The sequence below is a fragment of the Haemaphysalis longicornis genome, unplaced genomic scaffold, assembly GCF_048455015.1.
Source record: "Haemaphysalis longicornis isolate Haplotype H1 unplaced genomic scaffold, Haemaphysalis longicornis Haplotype H1 scaffold_6, whole genome shotgun sequence".
NCBI lineage: Eukaryota > Metazoa > Arthropoda > Arachnida > Ixodida > Ixodidae > Haemaphysalis > Haemaphysalis longicornis.
In genome coordinates, this window is record NW_027526407.1 from 188,819,698 (window position 1) to 188,835,260 (window position 15,563).

The window sequence follows — 15,563 nt, forward strand, 5'->3', positions numbered from 1 at the left end:
TAATTGAAGTGTCATAATCGAGTGTTTTTACTTCGGCTAGAAATGTTTTTTAAGTTACTTTGATTAGGCTTGTGCCTACACAAGGAAACTTGAGAAGCACAATCACTTGAAATAACTGCAAATTTCATTGAGAAACTGGTAATGAGTAATGCATACGATATGATTATGCCGACTGTCTAATCAACAAGTTGCCTTGCAGCCTGATTTGGGTTTTATACTTCTCATTGTGCAGAAAATTATTTATTGCGTGCGCATTGACTAATTTTCTTTAATTGCATGTATACAGCAGAAATCAGGTGGCGAGGCAACTCATAAAATAGGCATTGACCACAAAAACTGGCAGTAACCCAAACATGTGCACGAAAATAGCATAGTGTCCACGCACAGGCACTATCATGGCATTATGCTTTGCCAAGCATTGTCCAATATTACCTTTCCACAACTTGGGAAATTGTCAGCTTGTAACCTTTCCAATATGCCCGCTAATAATGGCCGCCGACGTATTGCCAAGCTCGGACACATTGGCCACTAATGATTTGCAGTGCTTGGACTTGGCACTTTCTGCTGCTTGGGTCGCATTTCTACGTTTCAGGACAATAACAGCTACGTTTCAGGACAATAACATACATATCAACACATGTCCACACAAAACACAGCTACCCGCTATCCATCTAGTCTCTACGATCCCCTTCACTGCCAAGTTCAAGGCAAACTGTAGTATATTGCTTGGGAATGCCAACCAAACCCAGAGCATCCTGCCATCCCCAACCGCTCACGGGAGTAGTGGGTGAGTGCGCTGGCCAGCTCTTGCCCTAAAACAAAACAGACTACGAGCCAGGACACCCCGATGAGTAACCGCTGATTCTAGCGCCAGCGGCTCCCACGCCATGGGTCATGATCGTCTGTGTGATACTCCGGTACGACTTCGCTAACCGCGAGGAATTCTTTATGGTGAAATTTACTTCGACATCCCTTCATTACAGTCATTCGTAGCATTTACCACACCGCCTGAGCTGTAGAACTGCTAATGAACAGGGAGATTCAATATGATCACATCGTCGTAAAGAGTAATGTAAGATGGCGGCTGTCAGCTTGCTTATTTAAGGCTGTGAATTAGGTCCACAACAAAATAAATGAAGGCATGGCTATAGGGAAGCCACTTTGTAAGATTTTATTGAACTCCCAAGTTGTAAACATTTCTTGCACACTGAACCAATAATTATATTTATCTATAATGATTTTCGCTAGCATTTTTATTGAACTTTGTGCACAACCGCCGGCGAATACCGAAAGCGGGCGGTTTCTTTGCTAAACAACCCAAGCCAACCATCAACAAAGTTTTATAGTTACCTCCTTATGGCACATGCGCACACACTAAAACTAGCTATTTCTGCGCACGCCGCCTTTATTCAGCCGACGCGCTCTACGCCACGCAACAGCGACACACAAAACAGAAAATGCACTTCTACAATATAGGGCATCGTGGTGACAGTGACTCTGGCGGGATCCACTCACGTCGGCCGAACTCACGTCTCATCTCATCCATACGATCTTCGTTGGCTTGTAAGCCCTCATTTACTTTGCGTGTAAGCTCCTTGACCATCTCGTTGTTCATTCTCTGCGTACTCTCCATCCACTCTTGCGTCCTCGCTGCCTGCTCCTGGTGCCTCTGTTCCATGGCAACAATACTTCCGCCCATCCTTTCCAAAAGATCCCGCTGGAGCTCCATTTGCGAGGTAAGCTTATCGTTCATGTTGTTTACTGTGGCCATAATGTTGCTGGTCACTCTTTCCAACGCATTTTCCATGCGAGTCTGCAGCACATCCATCATTTGCCTGTTCTTCTCTCCCTCAGACTGCTGAACCGCCAGGAACATCTGGAACCTACAAAAGAAGCGAACACAAGGAAATAAGATGCTCAAAACTTGTGATCGGTTCTTTTCCGGGACGCTGTCGAAGAAACGTTCGCATGGATCTGGTGAATCCAGTTAAACAATGTGCAAGCAACGTGGGTGGACAAGCAGTAAAACTTAACTCCGAAGCAAAATTAATTTACCGACGAGATGTAACAATCATAAGCATCATACGAATATATACTTCAAGGGAAATCTGGCGCGGCAGTTTCGAGCCGTCATGGGCGCCGCCACTTAAGCTAGCGACTTTGTTCGCGTACATGGCTTGGTTACCCACATGTAACACACATGACTTGTTTTTTGCCGCAAAGCCAAATTGAACAAGAAAAGGGAAACATTTCTCTTTTTATTTTTTAATATAAACGCTGGCAAATTTTTCTCGAGCTTCATTTTTATGTTAACAAAAAAAGTTTACTAATATTTTACACTAATATTGTTGCTTTTTCGCAGCCAGAGGCACCTTTCCAGCCTGTTCATGAGCCATGCCAAGCATAAGTGAAACGTGCCTACCAGGTACATGACGGAACGCTCGCTGAAGCGTGGCTTCCCTTGACGGTGACAACAAATTTGCCTCTAGTATATACTAGTATGAAACTCTATAATAACAATTGCATAAAAGTTGGTATTTCTGGCGTTAGGACAACGGTATCAGGCATGAGTCCGCTCACAACGATCACGAAAACTAACTTCACAATGCGCTGTGCTGCTCAGTGAAAAGATGCAGGTATGTTACAGGCTATGTTGGCTGTTTTTCAGATTGGAGGAGAAAAATAAAAACGGTCTTCTGTAGAAATTTTGCCGCACTTTGAAGAAGCCAACGCGCAGTCGATCTGCAGGCGTCCGTTGCTCGCGTAACATCCTAGGTGGTTGCCCCCGAGTAAAAGCTAGATAAATTTGAATATCTATCACTAAATAACATGCCCACGATTTATCCATCCAGTGATAGACTCTATGTTTCAGAGGCCACAATTTTTCTTTTGCAGAGAGCCGAGCGTTAGTGTTCAGGTTTTTTTCTCGAACGCCTTGAATTCGTTCAGTTACCAGAAGTGTTTGCGAAGCACAGTAAACGCTCTGACAGCCTTAGTAAAACCTGCAAACAAGCCGACACGTAGTGTTTGTGGGTTACACGAGACGTTTCTTCAAACTGTCATCTCCGCTTCCCTAATCTCCCGATATCGTCACAGAGCCTTAGACCTATTTTTAATTAAAGTCGTTCATTCGTTCATTCCGAAAAGTTAAAATCTCGTGCTTAATTTACCTTGTTTAAAAATTTTGGGGTATTTTGTCTTGTTTAAAAATTTTGGGGTATTTTGTGCAGCGCAGGGATTTTTGGCGCTCGCACGACAGACGTGCGTCACGCTCGCGAGAGTATTTGTAGGGGAGCCGACACAGCCGAGCAAGGCAAGTGTGCCAGGTGTGCCAGAGCACCCAGCCCAAATTCGCTTCGTCTGGCTACGCACAATGGCGGGGCCGATTCGCGCCTCTGTTAAACCGCCAGCGGCAGTTGTGCCCCAACTTGCCGGCGCCGCCGAGTCGCCTCTCGTTTTCCCTTCTCAACGGCTGGGTCGAATCATGCCTCGGGCGACCGCTCACAGCAGAAATGCTTCGACATGCCTTCCTTTTCTCTGCCGTGGCGGCTCGGCTGACTCAATCGCTTCACCTCCATTCATCGGATTCAAAATTCGGCCAGTGAGAGACTTCATTGGAGGATTCAAACCACTCGTGGCTGCAATGGACCCCGGGGTATAAAACCAGCTCGGGAGCAGCAGCGAAAAACTGTGTTGATTCGGGCTTGTTGGTTCATACTTAGTTTGATAACAGCGCTAGGACAGGACACAGAGAAGGTGACACGAGACTGGGCGCTGACTAACAACAAAGGGTTGTGCCCCAACTTTATTTCGCCGCCGCTGCGGCGAAATAAATCCTTTGTTGTTAGTCAGCGCCCAGTCTCGTGTCGCCTTCTCTGTGTCCTGTCCTAGCGCTGTTATCAAACTAAGCAGCAGCGAGCGCGGCCCTTTTCAGAGGCACCGAGTGGAGAGTTGCTGTCGCCTTTGTGCAAGCCATGTAACGCCTTTGTTACCCTTGTACATACTGTATATAAATGTTGCTTCAAATTTTCGCCGGCTCGAGGACTTCATCGCTCTGCTCGGCGCCGCTTCGATAGCGGACGGAGCAAGGCAACGTCGCTACACCTGTGACTGCGCTCGGATATCCAGTCGCAATAGGTGTCGCTGCGGTGAGAAGCCCAGTCCCAACACTGGTGACAGCTTCGGTATGGCTGATTCCCAACAGTTGTGACTGCGGTAGGATGCCTACTCCCAATAGAGGGCAATGCGATAGCCAAGGCTCCAACGGCGGCTGCTCGAAAAACAATACCGAGTTCAAGGCATTTTTTTAGCGTGAACAATACAATGGGCATGTCGGACAAGATTTTACATCTATACATGTACCAAACAAGGGACACATGTACACCTTTCAGCTGGGCGAGTGACAAAACAAGACAGAACGACAGAATACAAAAATAGCATGGATAAAGCTGCCTTTGAAAGTGGAAAGAGGTGCCTTCGCAACGCTGGTGACGTTGCCACAAAGGCGTGCACTAGAAGCACAAATCACCGCGTGTCTCCGCGGAAGCGTAGGTTGAGTCGCACGGCGTCTGTGTGGGCCTCGTGACTCCCAGAACGCGTTTATGCGTTGCACAGTCAAACCCAGAGCAAGGGTAGGGCAGCGGAAAAGGGAAGAATGGGAAGTACGACTGCGGAATACTGATGCTGGTTACCAACAAAACATGAAGAGGGACACTTTGATTAGGAGAGAATGATCTGCGCCCACTTGTAGAGAGGGGTTCTTTGGAGGGAGCGTGCCTGTATTGTGGTATGAACCACCAGCTAGTATATGTCACCGTGTGTGTGGCATTCGCTTTCACGTAACATTATTTCATGCTTTTGCCGCCTTCTTTATAAGCTGCAGGCTGAACAATGATGTGGTTCTCGGCACAGAGCATGGGCTGGGTGGGTGGGCTATGTTAGCGTGGGCAGCAGGATTGAATCCCTGTATTGCTCCGGCAAGACCGTATTTAATCGAGAATTGGGATACGAATGTGAAGTTAGAGGTATCAACAGCCTTGAGGTTTATGGCAACTGAGGAGTCTTTTACAGGCGTGTGAAAGTACAATAGCTTGTGAATTAGGGACAGATACAAATAGAGTGGGGGAGATCGGCTTTGGTGGTATTGAAATTGTGAGGGTCCATTGTGATCGCATTGGCAGATCGGGGATGCTCAGAAAGGGGCGCAAGGAAGCCGGGTGAGGTAAGATTTCCTAAGCGAGTTTTTCTGTCCTTTTTTTATCTCATTCTTTGAGTCACTGGCGACGAAGATCTCGTAGCAGGCTCGATGGACACAAGGGAAGTCGCGGAGAATTGTAGCCTCAAACTCCCCTGTGTATCCACGTGAGCTGCCTCAATCCCTTGTGAAGACTCTCTGTAACTGGGCTACCAACCCATTCGAATGTCAGTATTGTTGCGACTGCAGGTGGGTATCAGATCAAGGATTTTTGGGGGGAGATCTGACCTTGTGTTCTAGTCAAGGCATCGACATTTTATTCTGGGACCATATCCTTGCACAGTTTATTTTAAAAACAATTTATGGTTATCAGTACAATTGCGCGTTTGACTAGACGATTATTAGTATATGATGACAGGGAAATGGTGAGTTCCGTGTTCATAGAACTAAAGGTAGAACTACACCTAACTTTACTCTGGCGGAATAATGTGCGTGTATTTAGCTGTAGTCCTATGAGACTTAGCTATAGAACTTAACATTTTCTCCTATTCTTTCTTTACGCTGGAAATGTGTAAAGACATGAGACAATCACAGGAGAGCATTATTAATCATCACACTGGTCTTACATTTGACCCATCTGATTTTGGTCTCCCGCCGTGGGTTGTTCAGACGACCGAGAATCATCAGCGCCGTCACTGCAAACAAGCAAATTTCAAGTCAAAAATTGCCTCGATGAAGCACGAGGTATGTGTTCAATACATTTTATCTAAATGACATTTATCAGCTGCCTAACAAATTTGAAATTACTCCTAGCGCTTTCTCTAAGTTTTTCAAGTAATCGAAACACTACCTCAAGAATAGGCACTTTGATACATGAGAAAGAAAGCGTAGCCAAGTAATGTTTTCCCGTATCTGCAATGCAGGTTCCATGGTTGCGATCAACATAAAGATGTTCTATCAGCGAAGTGTTGCGGTTGTCGTTAGTACCCTGGTTTTTTTTCGTGAACACCGGTGGCCCTGTCGCATTTCTTATGGCCTATATTCACCGTGACAATATTAAATTTGGCACGCGTAGAACATGGGGGCTAGAAGACCTGTTCCCAGAAAGCGATTTGTCTAAAATTAGTGAATGCCTAGCGAATCGTATGTGAGATGTGCTGGGCAAAAAAGAAAAGTTTTTTTTTTTCTGGAAGCAGTGCGCCCCACCCCTTACTCAGCTTTAGCAAAGAAGAGATCATGAGATAGCTGGTGACTACACGTAAATGACAAACGGTTGAAACTGATAAGAAACCATCACTTTTTGGGAAATTCTATGTACGCAAACAAAGGCTACCAAGTTCAGTTTTAGTTGTGAATGTATAATCACCGGGCGTTGCCGATATCAGCCGGGAACCACACGAACACATACCAGAGCTACTCAAAATTAAAACGCTTATCCAAAAGAGCTAGGTATAATTTGTTTTCACTCAGACATTTTAATGAGCACATAAAAATTGGCCCCTTGTTTGGTGTAATTTCTTATTTTTCGAAAGTATTGCTTTTGCCCAACACCAAATATATTAGCATACTGTCGACTGCTACAATGAACGTAGAACGCACCTTAGGAAGCCACAAAATTTTCTTTATGCCTACATACCTGAATATTGAACTCGCGCCCTTACAAATAAAATGACAGGATAATCAAAGCCAGCGCAGCTAAAGCAAGATCAACTAGCCACCCCTTCTTTTTGAAATTCATTTTGTAAAACAAGGCAACACACACAGGAAAAGAAAAGACACATAAGCGCGGCTTTCTTTCTTTTCCTCGGTCATTATGTGTTTGCGTTGTTTCACATGGGGGCCCTACAACTAAATCGCCCAATTTTCTATGTTACTCGTTTATGCGTATTTGTACACAAACAGCATGCAATATTCAGATACTCGTATTACAAAAGCGATCGTATTACAAATGCACTCTTCGGGAATACCTTTCATTTCATTACTGAGCGCATTTTTAATTCAGTTTATCCGTACATGGAAGGTCAAAACTTCAAGTCCAAGTGCACTAAAGAAACAGGTGATGCTTCTACATTTTGTTTCCAAATAGTTAAATGTAGAAGCCAGAATACTGGAAACTCGAACTCGAGGTCTTTTGCACTGGCGTTTTAAACGAGAGGAGAAAGTTGAGATACCTGAAATGTTGGTTTCTATTTACGTGTCGCTGATTCACTTTGAAGTAAACTGCAAACGAACAGAATTTTTCAAACTGTGTCGCAAGAGCACTATCCCTTAAGCTTCAGCTCGTCTTCACATGCCAAACCACATAAATTTGTTGGCGCGTATACTGTAAAGAAATGTTTTTTTTTTCTGTATTGCGCCTTCGAACTACATCAAAACAACCCACCGATGTTACTAGCATGACTAAGGACCCGCGCCATAAGCAACTTAGTGCATTAAACAATTTGGGACCGCGAAGGTAGTTCATATAGTGCTTGAAATAAAGAACTTTGAAGGATACAAGGTCAGAAATATACAAGGTCAGGATACAAGGTCAGAAGGATACAAGGTCAGAAAAGCCAGAAATATTCCCCCCTTTTTCATTTATTGAAAAATCGGTCTTGGAGTATCACTAGTCTATAACGGCAACTGTACCAAGGAACCAAGCCACATAGTTTGCGCCCAGCTCATTATCTCGTAAACAAAAGTGAACAACTGGCGGGAGCCCCACATTTTCTTTATATGCCAAAGCGACTGGGATCTGCCGTCAGGGCAACATGCCACCACCCCTAACTACAGTCTTATGGCAACAAAGAAAATGTGTAGTTTTGAGGATAAGTTGCAGTGGAAAAAAATATAGTGAATTAGGTCAATATAATAAGTAATGCCTCATCAGGATACTGGAACCTACCGAATCGGGGAACTCAAAACACTTGCGGTATAGTGTAGCGTCTGTAGAAAAGTTACATTTCAGGGTGAGCTTGAGCCAGAAAATCCTAATTCTGGCTCTCTTTTTTACCTGAGGCAGAGCACGGTTAAATATTTCTGCGATATTATTTTTCAAGATTTTACTGATGCTAAGTTGGCTTATTCCCGCTGGTGACTACCCACTTACCTCTTGGTAATTCACGCGGGGACGTTTACTGCTGGTCGTCGCAAGAACAAGCTTTGACAAGACTTCGTTTGAGTTTAATGTTTGCAAAGCAATGGAGGGCATATATTCTTTGAGTACATTTCGCCGCGAGCAAAGGTTGGTTTACAAAAGCTCACGCACTCTCGAGGCCTTCCCAACATCAAGTTAGGGAGGATTCCTCACCTCTGACGAGCCGAGCCCTTAGACTTGTGGTCTCTTCTACCACCTGGTGCCGGTTTAGAATGAGAGTTGTTTGCACCTGAGGAAGTGAATAGATTACAGAATGCACGTTTCTTTTTCTTTCATATGTAGCGGTCACTTCGTCATCGACAGCAAGCGCCCACCATCATCATCACTGGCTTCTACCTCCATCGTCAGCAGCGCGTGGCCTCGACACGCATGACGCCACGCGACAGAGAACACCCCGGCTTCTGCGCTGCTCGGCCACATTCTACGGGCGCTCCCTGACTTGCGGGCTCATGGTGCCACTGAAACTCGTATGCAAATAAATGTAGGGCCTGCCGCACGACCACATCGTCTCCTACATATACTTTCATTTTCTAACTTTTCCAATCTCGATGACGTGATATTACAACAAACCAAAGTTCAATGGCGGCTTCATGATATATCAACAAATATAGGAGGGTGAATATTTTATAACCCAAACAGAAGGCATGATAAAAAAACGACACGAGCAAACGAGTGAACCAGTTTAGGGTAATGTTCGAGTAGTTTCAATTGATACTGAGGCTACCATAGGCAAAATAATCCCACAGCGTCCTTTTGGCTTCTATAGTGAAATCATTGCACTAAACTGAAAGAAAAGTCTCTTAGTCATATTAGCTTTTTAAGTCAGCGTAAACCAGTTCTAATAGAAGTATGTTATGCAAGGTACTAACGGGCCATGCCCATTTTGTTGCTCTTGTAAAGAGAGAGAGAGGGGGGAATCAACTTTACTGAGCTCGAAAATTCGATGGTGCGCGCAGGCACCAGACGGTGTGGTTCTCTATTCACGGGACATATATGTCTCCAGCAACTCCTGGCTTCTGGCCATCAGTGCGAGCTGAGTTGGCAGGGCGAGGCTGGACAACAAGGTCTCCCATCGCTCGGGGGGTTGGGGATTGGGGGTGTTGGGGGGAGGGGAAAGTGGGGGGTTCTTGAGGTCTTTGCACTCGGCTATGATGTGCCAGAGTTCCTCTTTCCGTATTGGAGAAAGGGCAGAGTACGTTGTGCTGCGCCGGGTACATTCGGTGTAACAGAACGGGATGCGCTAGCGATCCCGCCTGCGTGCGCCGCAGGATAGCTTGCTGTTGCCTGGTTAACTGCGGGTGCGGTTTGGGAAGTTTGCACTTCGCGTTTCTGTACATCTCAGTAATGTCTTTAAAACTCGTCACGGGATACGGTAGCTCAGCCGGTTCGTCCTCGGCCCGGATGGACGGTTCTCGGCCGTGGTGGTCGGCGAGGGCGTTGCCTTCCACCTTCAAGTGAGCCGTTACCCACACGAGCTCGATGGCTCGTCCCGAAAATTCGATGGTGCGCGCAGGCACCAGACGGGGTGGTTTCCTCTTCAGGAGACACATATGTCTCCAGCAACTCCTGGCTCATATCCGTTCATATCTGTTGCTTGAGTTGACTGAGCAGGGGCAGGAGGGCCAGATCGAGGAGCAGGGCGACAAGACTGACCCCTCTGTCCTCTGTTACCGAGCTCGACAGATTCTGACTTCTCTTCCCCTATCCTGATGGCGCTGTTCTTCTCGTTAAGAAGTCCTAGATGTAGCCGAAGGTCTTCCGACCGCATCCCGTTTTGTTTAGATTCTGGAGCACGCTCGCATGAGACACTTTGTCGAAGGCCCCTTTTAGGTCTAGGGCGAGTATCCCCCACGCCGCGTTTCCCGTCACCTTCTTGACGACGAGTTCTTGCAGTTGGATCAGGACGTCCTGGGTGCCCAGGTGTTGTCTGAACCCATACATGGTCTCGGGCATTTGGTTTGTTTCTTCCAAGTGTTTTTGAAGTCTGCGAAGGACCATACGTTCCATCACCGTCCCCACGCAAGACATAAGGGAGATGGGCCGCATGTTGTCATCCGTCAGCGCTTTGCCGGGTTTCGGGATGAATCGAACCTCTGCCTCTTTCCACTCTTTCCATTCTTTCGGCAGCCGCGAGCTCTGCCAGGTTTCGTTGATGTGCCCCAGGAGGCCGCGGGCCTCCGCTTCGCTCATGTTTCCAAGCAACTTGTACGTGATCGCGTCCCTGCCGGGGGCGCTCTTTCTGTTGCTGTCGTCAATGCCCGCCCAGAGTTCCGTCATGGTGAACGGTCTCTCCGTCTCTTCGTTTTCAGGGCCTACGTACCTCTCGGGCATCGGGTACTGGCCTCGCTCGGTCTTGAGGTATTTTGCCTTCAGGTCTTCCAGTAGCCTGCGGCCGTCTCCCCTGTACGTGTTGAGGATCTTGGTGAGGTTGCGGTTGGTTGCGGTCTAGTTGCTCATCGGGTCGATTAGGTGCCTGAGTAAACACCACGTCTTCCGTGCCGATAGCTTACCCTGCAAGCTATCGCAAGTGCTCATCCAGTTCTCTCGGCATAGCTTGGCCGCGTACTCGGCGACCTGTTAAGGACCGCGATACGCTTGACCAGCTTCTTGTTGTGACGTTGGCGCTTCCACCTTCGCGTTAGCGAGTGCCGGGCAGCCCACATGTGAGCCAGCCTGGCATCCACGAAAGGTGTCTGCGCCATCGTCGTTATTTCTTGCGTGAACTTCTCGAGGGCCTTTTTCTGATCCCTCGCCCATTCGGCGTACGTTTGCTTTCTGTCGGCTTTTTCATCGTTCTCCGAAGCCTCTTCCACTTCGTGCGTGTATTTCCGCATCTTGTCCCAGTCCATTACGCGTGCCGTCCCCAGCATGGCGCGGTATTGGGGTCCCTTGATGGTAATGCCGATTACACTGTGGTCACGCCCAGGTCCATGTCTTCGTTTCTCCAGGCCACGTTCAGTGCCCCCGATAGCCACGACAGATCCGGAGTTGTATCCCTATTGGCACTGTTGCCCCTTCTGGTGGCCACGTCCGGCACGTTGAACAGGGCCATCTCATGGTCCTCCATGGTGTTGGCTAGAGCTTTGCCCGTCTTCGATTGTTACTCACCACGTTGTGTGAGGGGCGTTGAAGTCGCCGAGGATCAGGAGCGGCCTGCTTCCGGCCAACCTTTTCGTCTGGCTCACTACTCGATCAAAGTCGTACTGCCTGTGTGACGGGCGGCAGTACGCGCTCATGACGTATAGATTTCCCGTGTTGCCAATTGTTCTTGCGTGAATCTCGACGAGCGTGTGCTCGCATCCGCCCTGTGCCATGACGTGTTGAGTAGCCGCCACCTTGATGCGGACGAGCCCCGCTGTCCCTTCCTCCGTCGGGTCCGTGTACGTCACGTATACCGGGAGTCTGGGCTTGCTGTTCGTTTCTTGTAGTGCTATTACATCGGGATTGTGTTCGAGCCCGTCAATGTGGAGTAACAGTTCCGCCTGCTTGTTGCGGATACCCCGGCAGTTTCATTGGTAAATTACTGTGACGTCCCCCCCGTTGGTCTCCTTTTTCTGATTTGGTCCCTGCTTCATCTTCTTCGAATGTTTCTATGCGGCTGCGCCTACACGGGATCGATGCCGTTATTTTTTCCGCCCGTTATTTCTTCAGGGACGCGAAGCCGTTCCTTGTGGTAAGGGTTGCTACTTTGGTCGCTAGCCGTTCGTGTTTGATTGACAGCGTGCGCACTTGGCCATCGAGGGCCTGGAATCTGGCGTCTATCGCGCTCAGTTTCTCGTTGATTTGAGTGATGGCCGTTAGGATCGCTGTAAGCTCTCCTCCCTTTGGAATCTGTGCCGCCGCTGTCACCGTCTCGCCGTTGACGGTGCTTTCTTCGGAGTCCATTGCTTCTTGGTTGCTTGGCGCCTGTTGCGCCAGTCATGCCTCCCCCGCATCCCGCCCTAAGCGGGGCGTAGGGGGGTCCCTCCGCGGCACCTTGCGCATTTCTCTGGCGCTCTCCATCGTGTTGTTATTGCCTTGGGGTCTCGCGTTTGCTGAGCTGCCGCTAGCTAGCGCATCGACTTTGGTCATTAAGGCCCTAATTTGGGCGTTCTGCTCTTGTATATGACCGTTCTGTCGCTCTATGATTTTCATGGCCTCTTTTACTTCATTGCTATCCTGTTGCGGGCTAGCTCTTAGGTTAAGGGGTTGGGAGGTGGTGAGGGGCGGGAATTCGATTTCGCTAACCCAAGCGACAGAAGACCTGCCGGTCCAGCCCACCTTTTTCTCGGTGGTTGTCCCTCATCGTCCGGTAGACTCGGCCCGGCCTCTCGATCCGGCCCGGGGTCTCGAACCAGCCCTGGATCTCGAACGGGACTTGGTCCGGGACCTGGATCTTCCGCTCGAACTTCGACCCGCCGTTTCCCGGCGGCCAATGCCGCCGCCGCCACCCCCCGATCGTGACTTCGATCGAGAGCGGCTCTGGCGGCCGCCGCCGCTGCTGTTGCGGACTGGCGTCTGGGACCGGCCCCGTTGCGAAGAGGCGCTACGTTGGGGTTGCCCGGTAGGACCTCTTTTGCCTTGCTTTTTGTCCTCGTTGTCTTCTTCCGCCCGGCGCCGTTCCCAGCGCCGTCGACGGACGACGTAAGGCGTTTTGAATCTTGCCTTGCAAGCCTTGTCGGCGGTGAGATGTTTCCCCCCGCACAGGCCACACTTGGGTACGCACTTGTGGCCTTCTCCGGGGTTGGCGATACCGAAGCCCCTGCAAACCTTGTCTTGAAGATTTGGGCCCACGTCCACCTTGTGCCCCACTCGGCCGCTTGCGTCGCACACGTCCATCTGCGTCCTGTGCAGGGTGCACTCAATTAGCAGGTTCCCATACCGGACGTAGTTGGGCACTTTGTGTCCCTCGAAGGCGATCACCACCGACCTGGTCTTGCCGCTGCGGTTCGCCTGCAACGCCGTGGGATTGTGCTTGTGCACGACTAAACCTTGTATTTCTTGGGCGGTGCCCTCCAGTGGGATGCCCCGTATTACTCCTTTCAGTGTTCCGTAAGGGGCTGACTCGTACGCGCTGACTTCGTGGGACGTTCCCCGAATGTCGATTCGCTCCACCATGGCGAATCTGTCGGCGTGCTCCCTCTTCGAGGTACTCACGACTATGATGTTCTGTTGGTGGTTTAGGCATATCACATCTTCTCTAGCAGCAATTGCGTCGACTTGCGCCGCCGCCGTTACAGCTCGGCTTATTTCCACGCGGGCCACCTCGCTTACGCGGAGCCCGCCTCGTGGCCGCATGACAATCTTCATATCTGCGCGTGGCAGGTCTGGCATGCGCGCGCCCTTCAGCAGCTTGCCCTTGTTTATTCGTTTCTTCATCCTCTGCTGACGTAGATCGTTGTCGGTGGCGCCACCGAAGTCGTTGCCCCGACCGTTGACGTCAGTCGTGGCCTTGGCGCCATCTTGGCTCACTTGGACTACGGGCGTTAGACTTAGCCATCCTACGCCGCCTTGCTTCACTTTTTCGCCAGCGGATTTCCACCCCTGCGCTGTAGTGAATTGATCCGGCGAAATTTCTACGCCATCCACTTCTACTCGCATAGCGGTAGACATCTTGGGTCGTTGCGCGCTTGCGTAGAAACCGATGAATTGGTGTTCGGCTTTCGGCGTCGCCGGGGATCGGCCTAGGCCTACCGCTTCCCTCGGCCGGGACCGAAGTTGTCGTTAGGCCTAGCGGCTCGCGGGCACAAAGAAGTTATCAAATTTCCGAAAAAATGGTCCCCCTACCTCGGAATTCGGGTTTCCGGTGCTCCATGCAACTTTACACATCCGGTCGATGCACTTTCATAAAGCGCGTGCTACCTCTGCTCTTGTAAAGCAAAACCTCTATATAAGCAAAAGGAAGTTGTGCTACCCTCGAATATCAACTCACGGGGTCACTCAAAATGTTGATGCAAACTTCACCGCATTAGAGCTTCGTGATTGGAAAGTCGAATAATTTGATTTGTTCAATTATTTAGACCGGTTCGCAGGCTGCCCCAATATTAATTAGACAAGCAAGACCATTTCATTACACACATCAAGCTTCTACACTTTTCCTCGTTTAATAAGCAACAACTGTTGCTAAGTTAAATAATGAAGTCAGTATAAGAGCGTTCAGAGCGAGCAGCAAGAGACGACATAAGGGCAGCCATTGTTTTCTGCTTCTGCTCTCTGTTCAGCCTTGTTCAGCTGATTTGTATATTCAGTTAATAATAGGCCAACGGGTCCCGATTTTCACGTCACTAATTGAAACCGCAAGAAATGCGGCACAGGTGTGACAAGTACATTCCTAGTCTACTGCTGAGGCGTGTATACGTGTTCAAAGGCAGTTTGTGAGGACAGACACAAGTGCCTTTCCGCAACGAAAAAACTGATTGAGGCCAGGGTGGCACGATATTCTGAGACAGCATCCTTGTAGCCGAGCAGATGTTATGACGTTTTTAGTGCTACATTTTTTCACATCCGCCCTTCTGTCTCGGGGGATCAGGCGTTGGCTGCTGAACCCAATACCTCAGGTTCAATCCCGCCCTTGGAATGGTCTTCCTTATGGCGGCGGAAGACTAAAGCAGCGCGGCAGAGAATTCGACTTTCGTTTAAGATGCCCCAGGGGTAAAATTTTTTCGTAGTCCTCCGGGACGACGAGCCTCATGAACAAGGGCCCCGTATACATGTAAGCGACGAGGGAGGCTTAAGTGTAGATTAACGATTTTTCCGTGTCAACCAATTTATGTCGAAGCGGACGGGTTCAGTCTAAAACACAGGGCTGGGTTGACTCCCTCATACGGTTGTATGGATAAGCTGTGGAGAGCTGCTTGCGTCCCATTTTGTGAACGGCTTTGGTCCGAACCTGCAACCGCAATTTTCTTGCAAACTAAAGGGGGTTGCCGTAGGTATGACAGTGCTGCAGGAAAATGCGGGGAGCAGCGAGCGAAACGAGGAACTCAGGTGCGCTCGGACTAATGGACCTTGCACAGAGCGCTCGTCCGATGTCCTCTCACCTGGATAGTGTGCATAAAGAAATATATATATATTGTGGGCATTGGGGGTGTACTGTTGTGATATTTATGCGTGGAAGCGACATGACATTGTTATATCCAGTGTGGAACACGGCGGGTCAATCCCTCTGTCCCTTCTACCCATCCAAACCCATCGCCACTGTCATCTGTGTATAACCATCATCATCCCCGGACAGTTCCGTCTTTCGGTGGC

General features: G+C 49.0%; 1 protein-coding gene across 1 annotated transcript in view; it reads right to left on the reverse strand.

Moving 5' to 3' along the window:
• Window positions 1-1,161: 1,161 nt before the first annotated feature.
• The window catches only part of LOC144142123 (uncharacterized), a 44,726-nt gene continuing 30,324 nt past the window's right edge, over window positions 1,162-15,563 (reverse strand). Inside the window, exons 3-5 of the mRNA XM_077673527.1 lie at window positions 8,487-8,562; window positions 5,821-5,889; window positions 1,162-1,883 (exon numbers count right to left, since the gene is read on the reverse strand). Coding sequence (XP_077529653.1) covers window positions 1,466-1,883; window positions 5,821-5,889; window positions 8,487-8,562 — 563 coding nt within the window. The 3' untranslated portion in view covers window positions 1,162-1,465. The remainder of the gene's footprint in view (window positions 1,884-5,820; window positions 5,890-8,486; window positions 8,563-15,563) is intronic.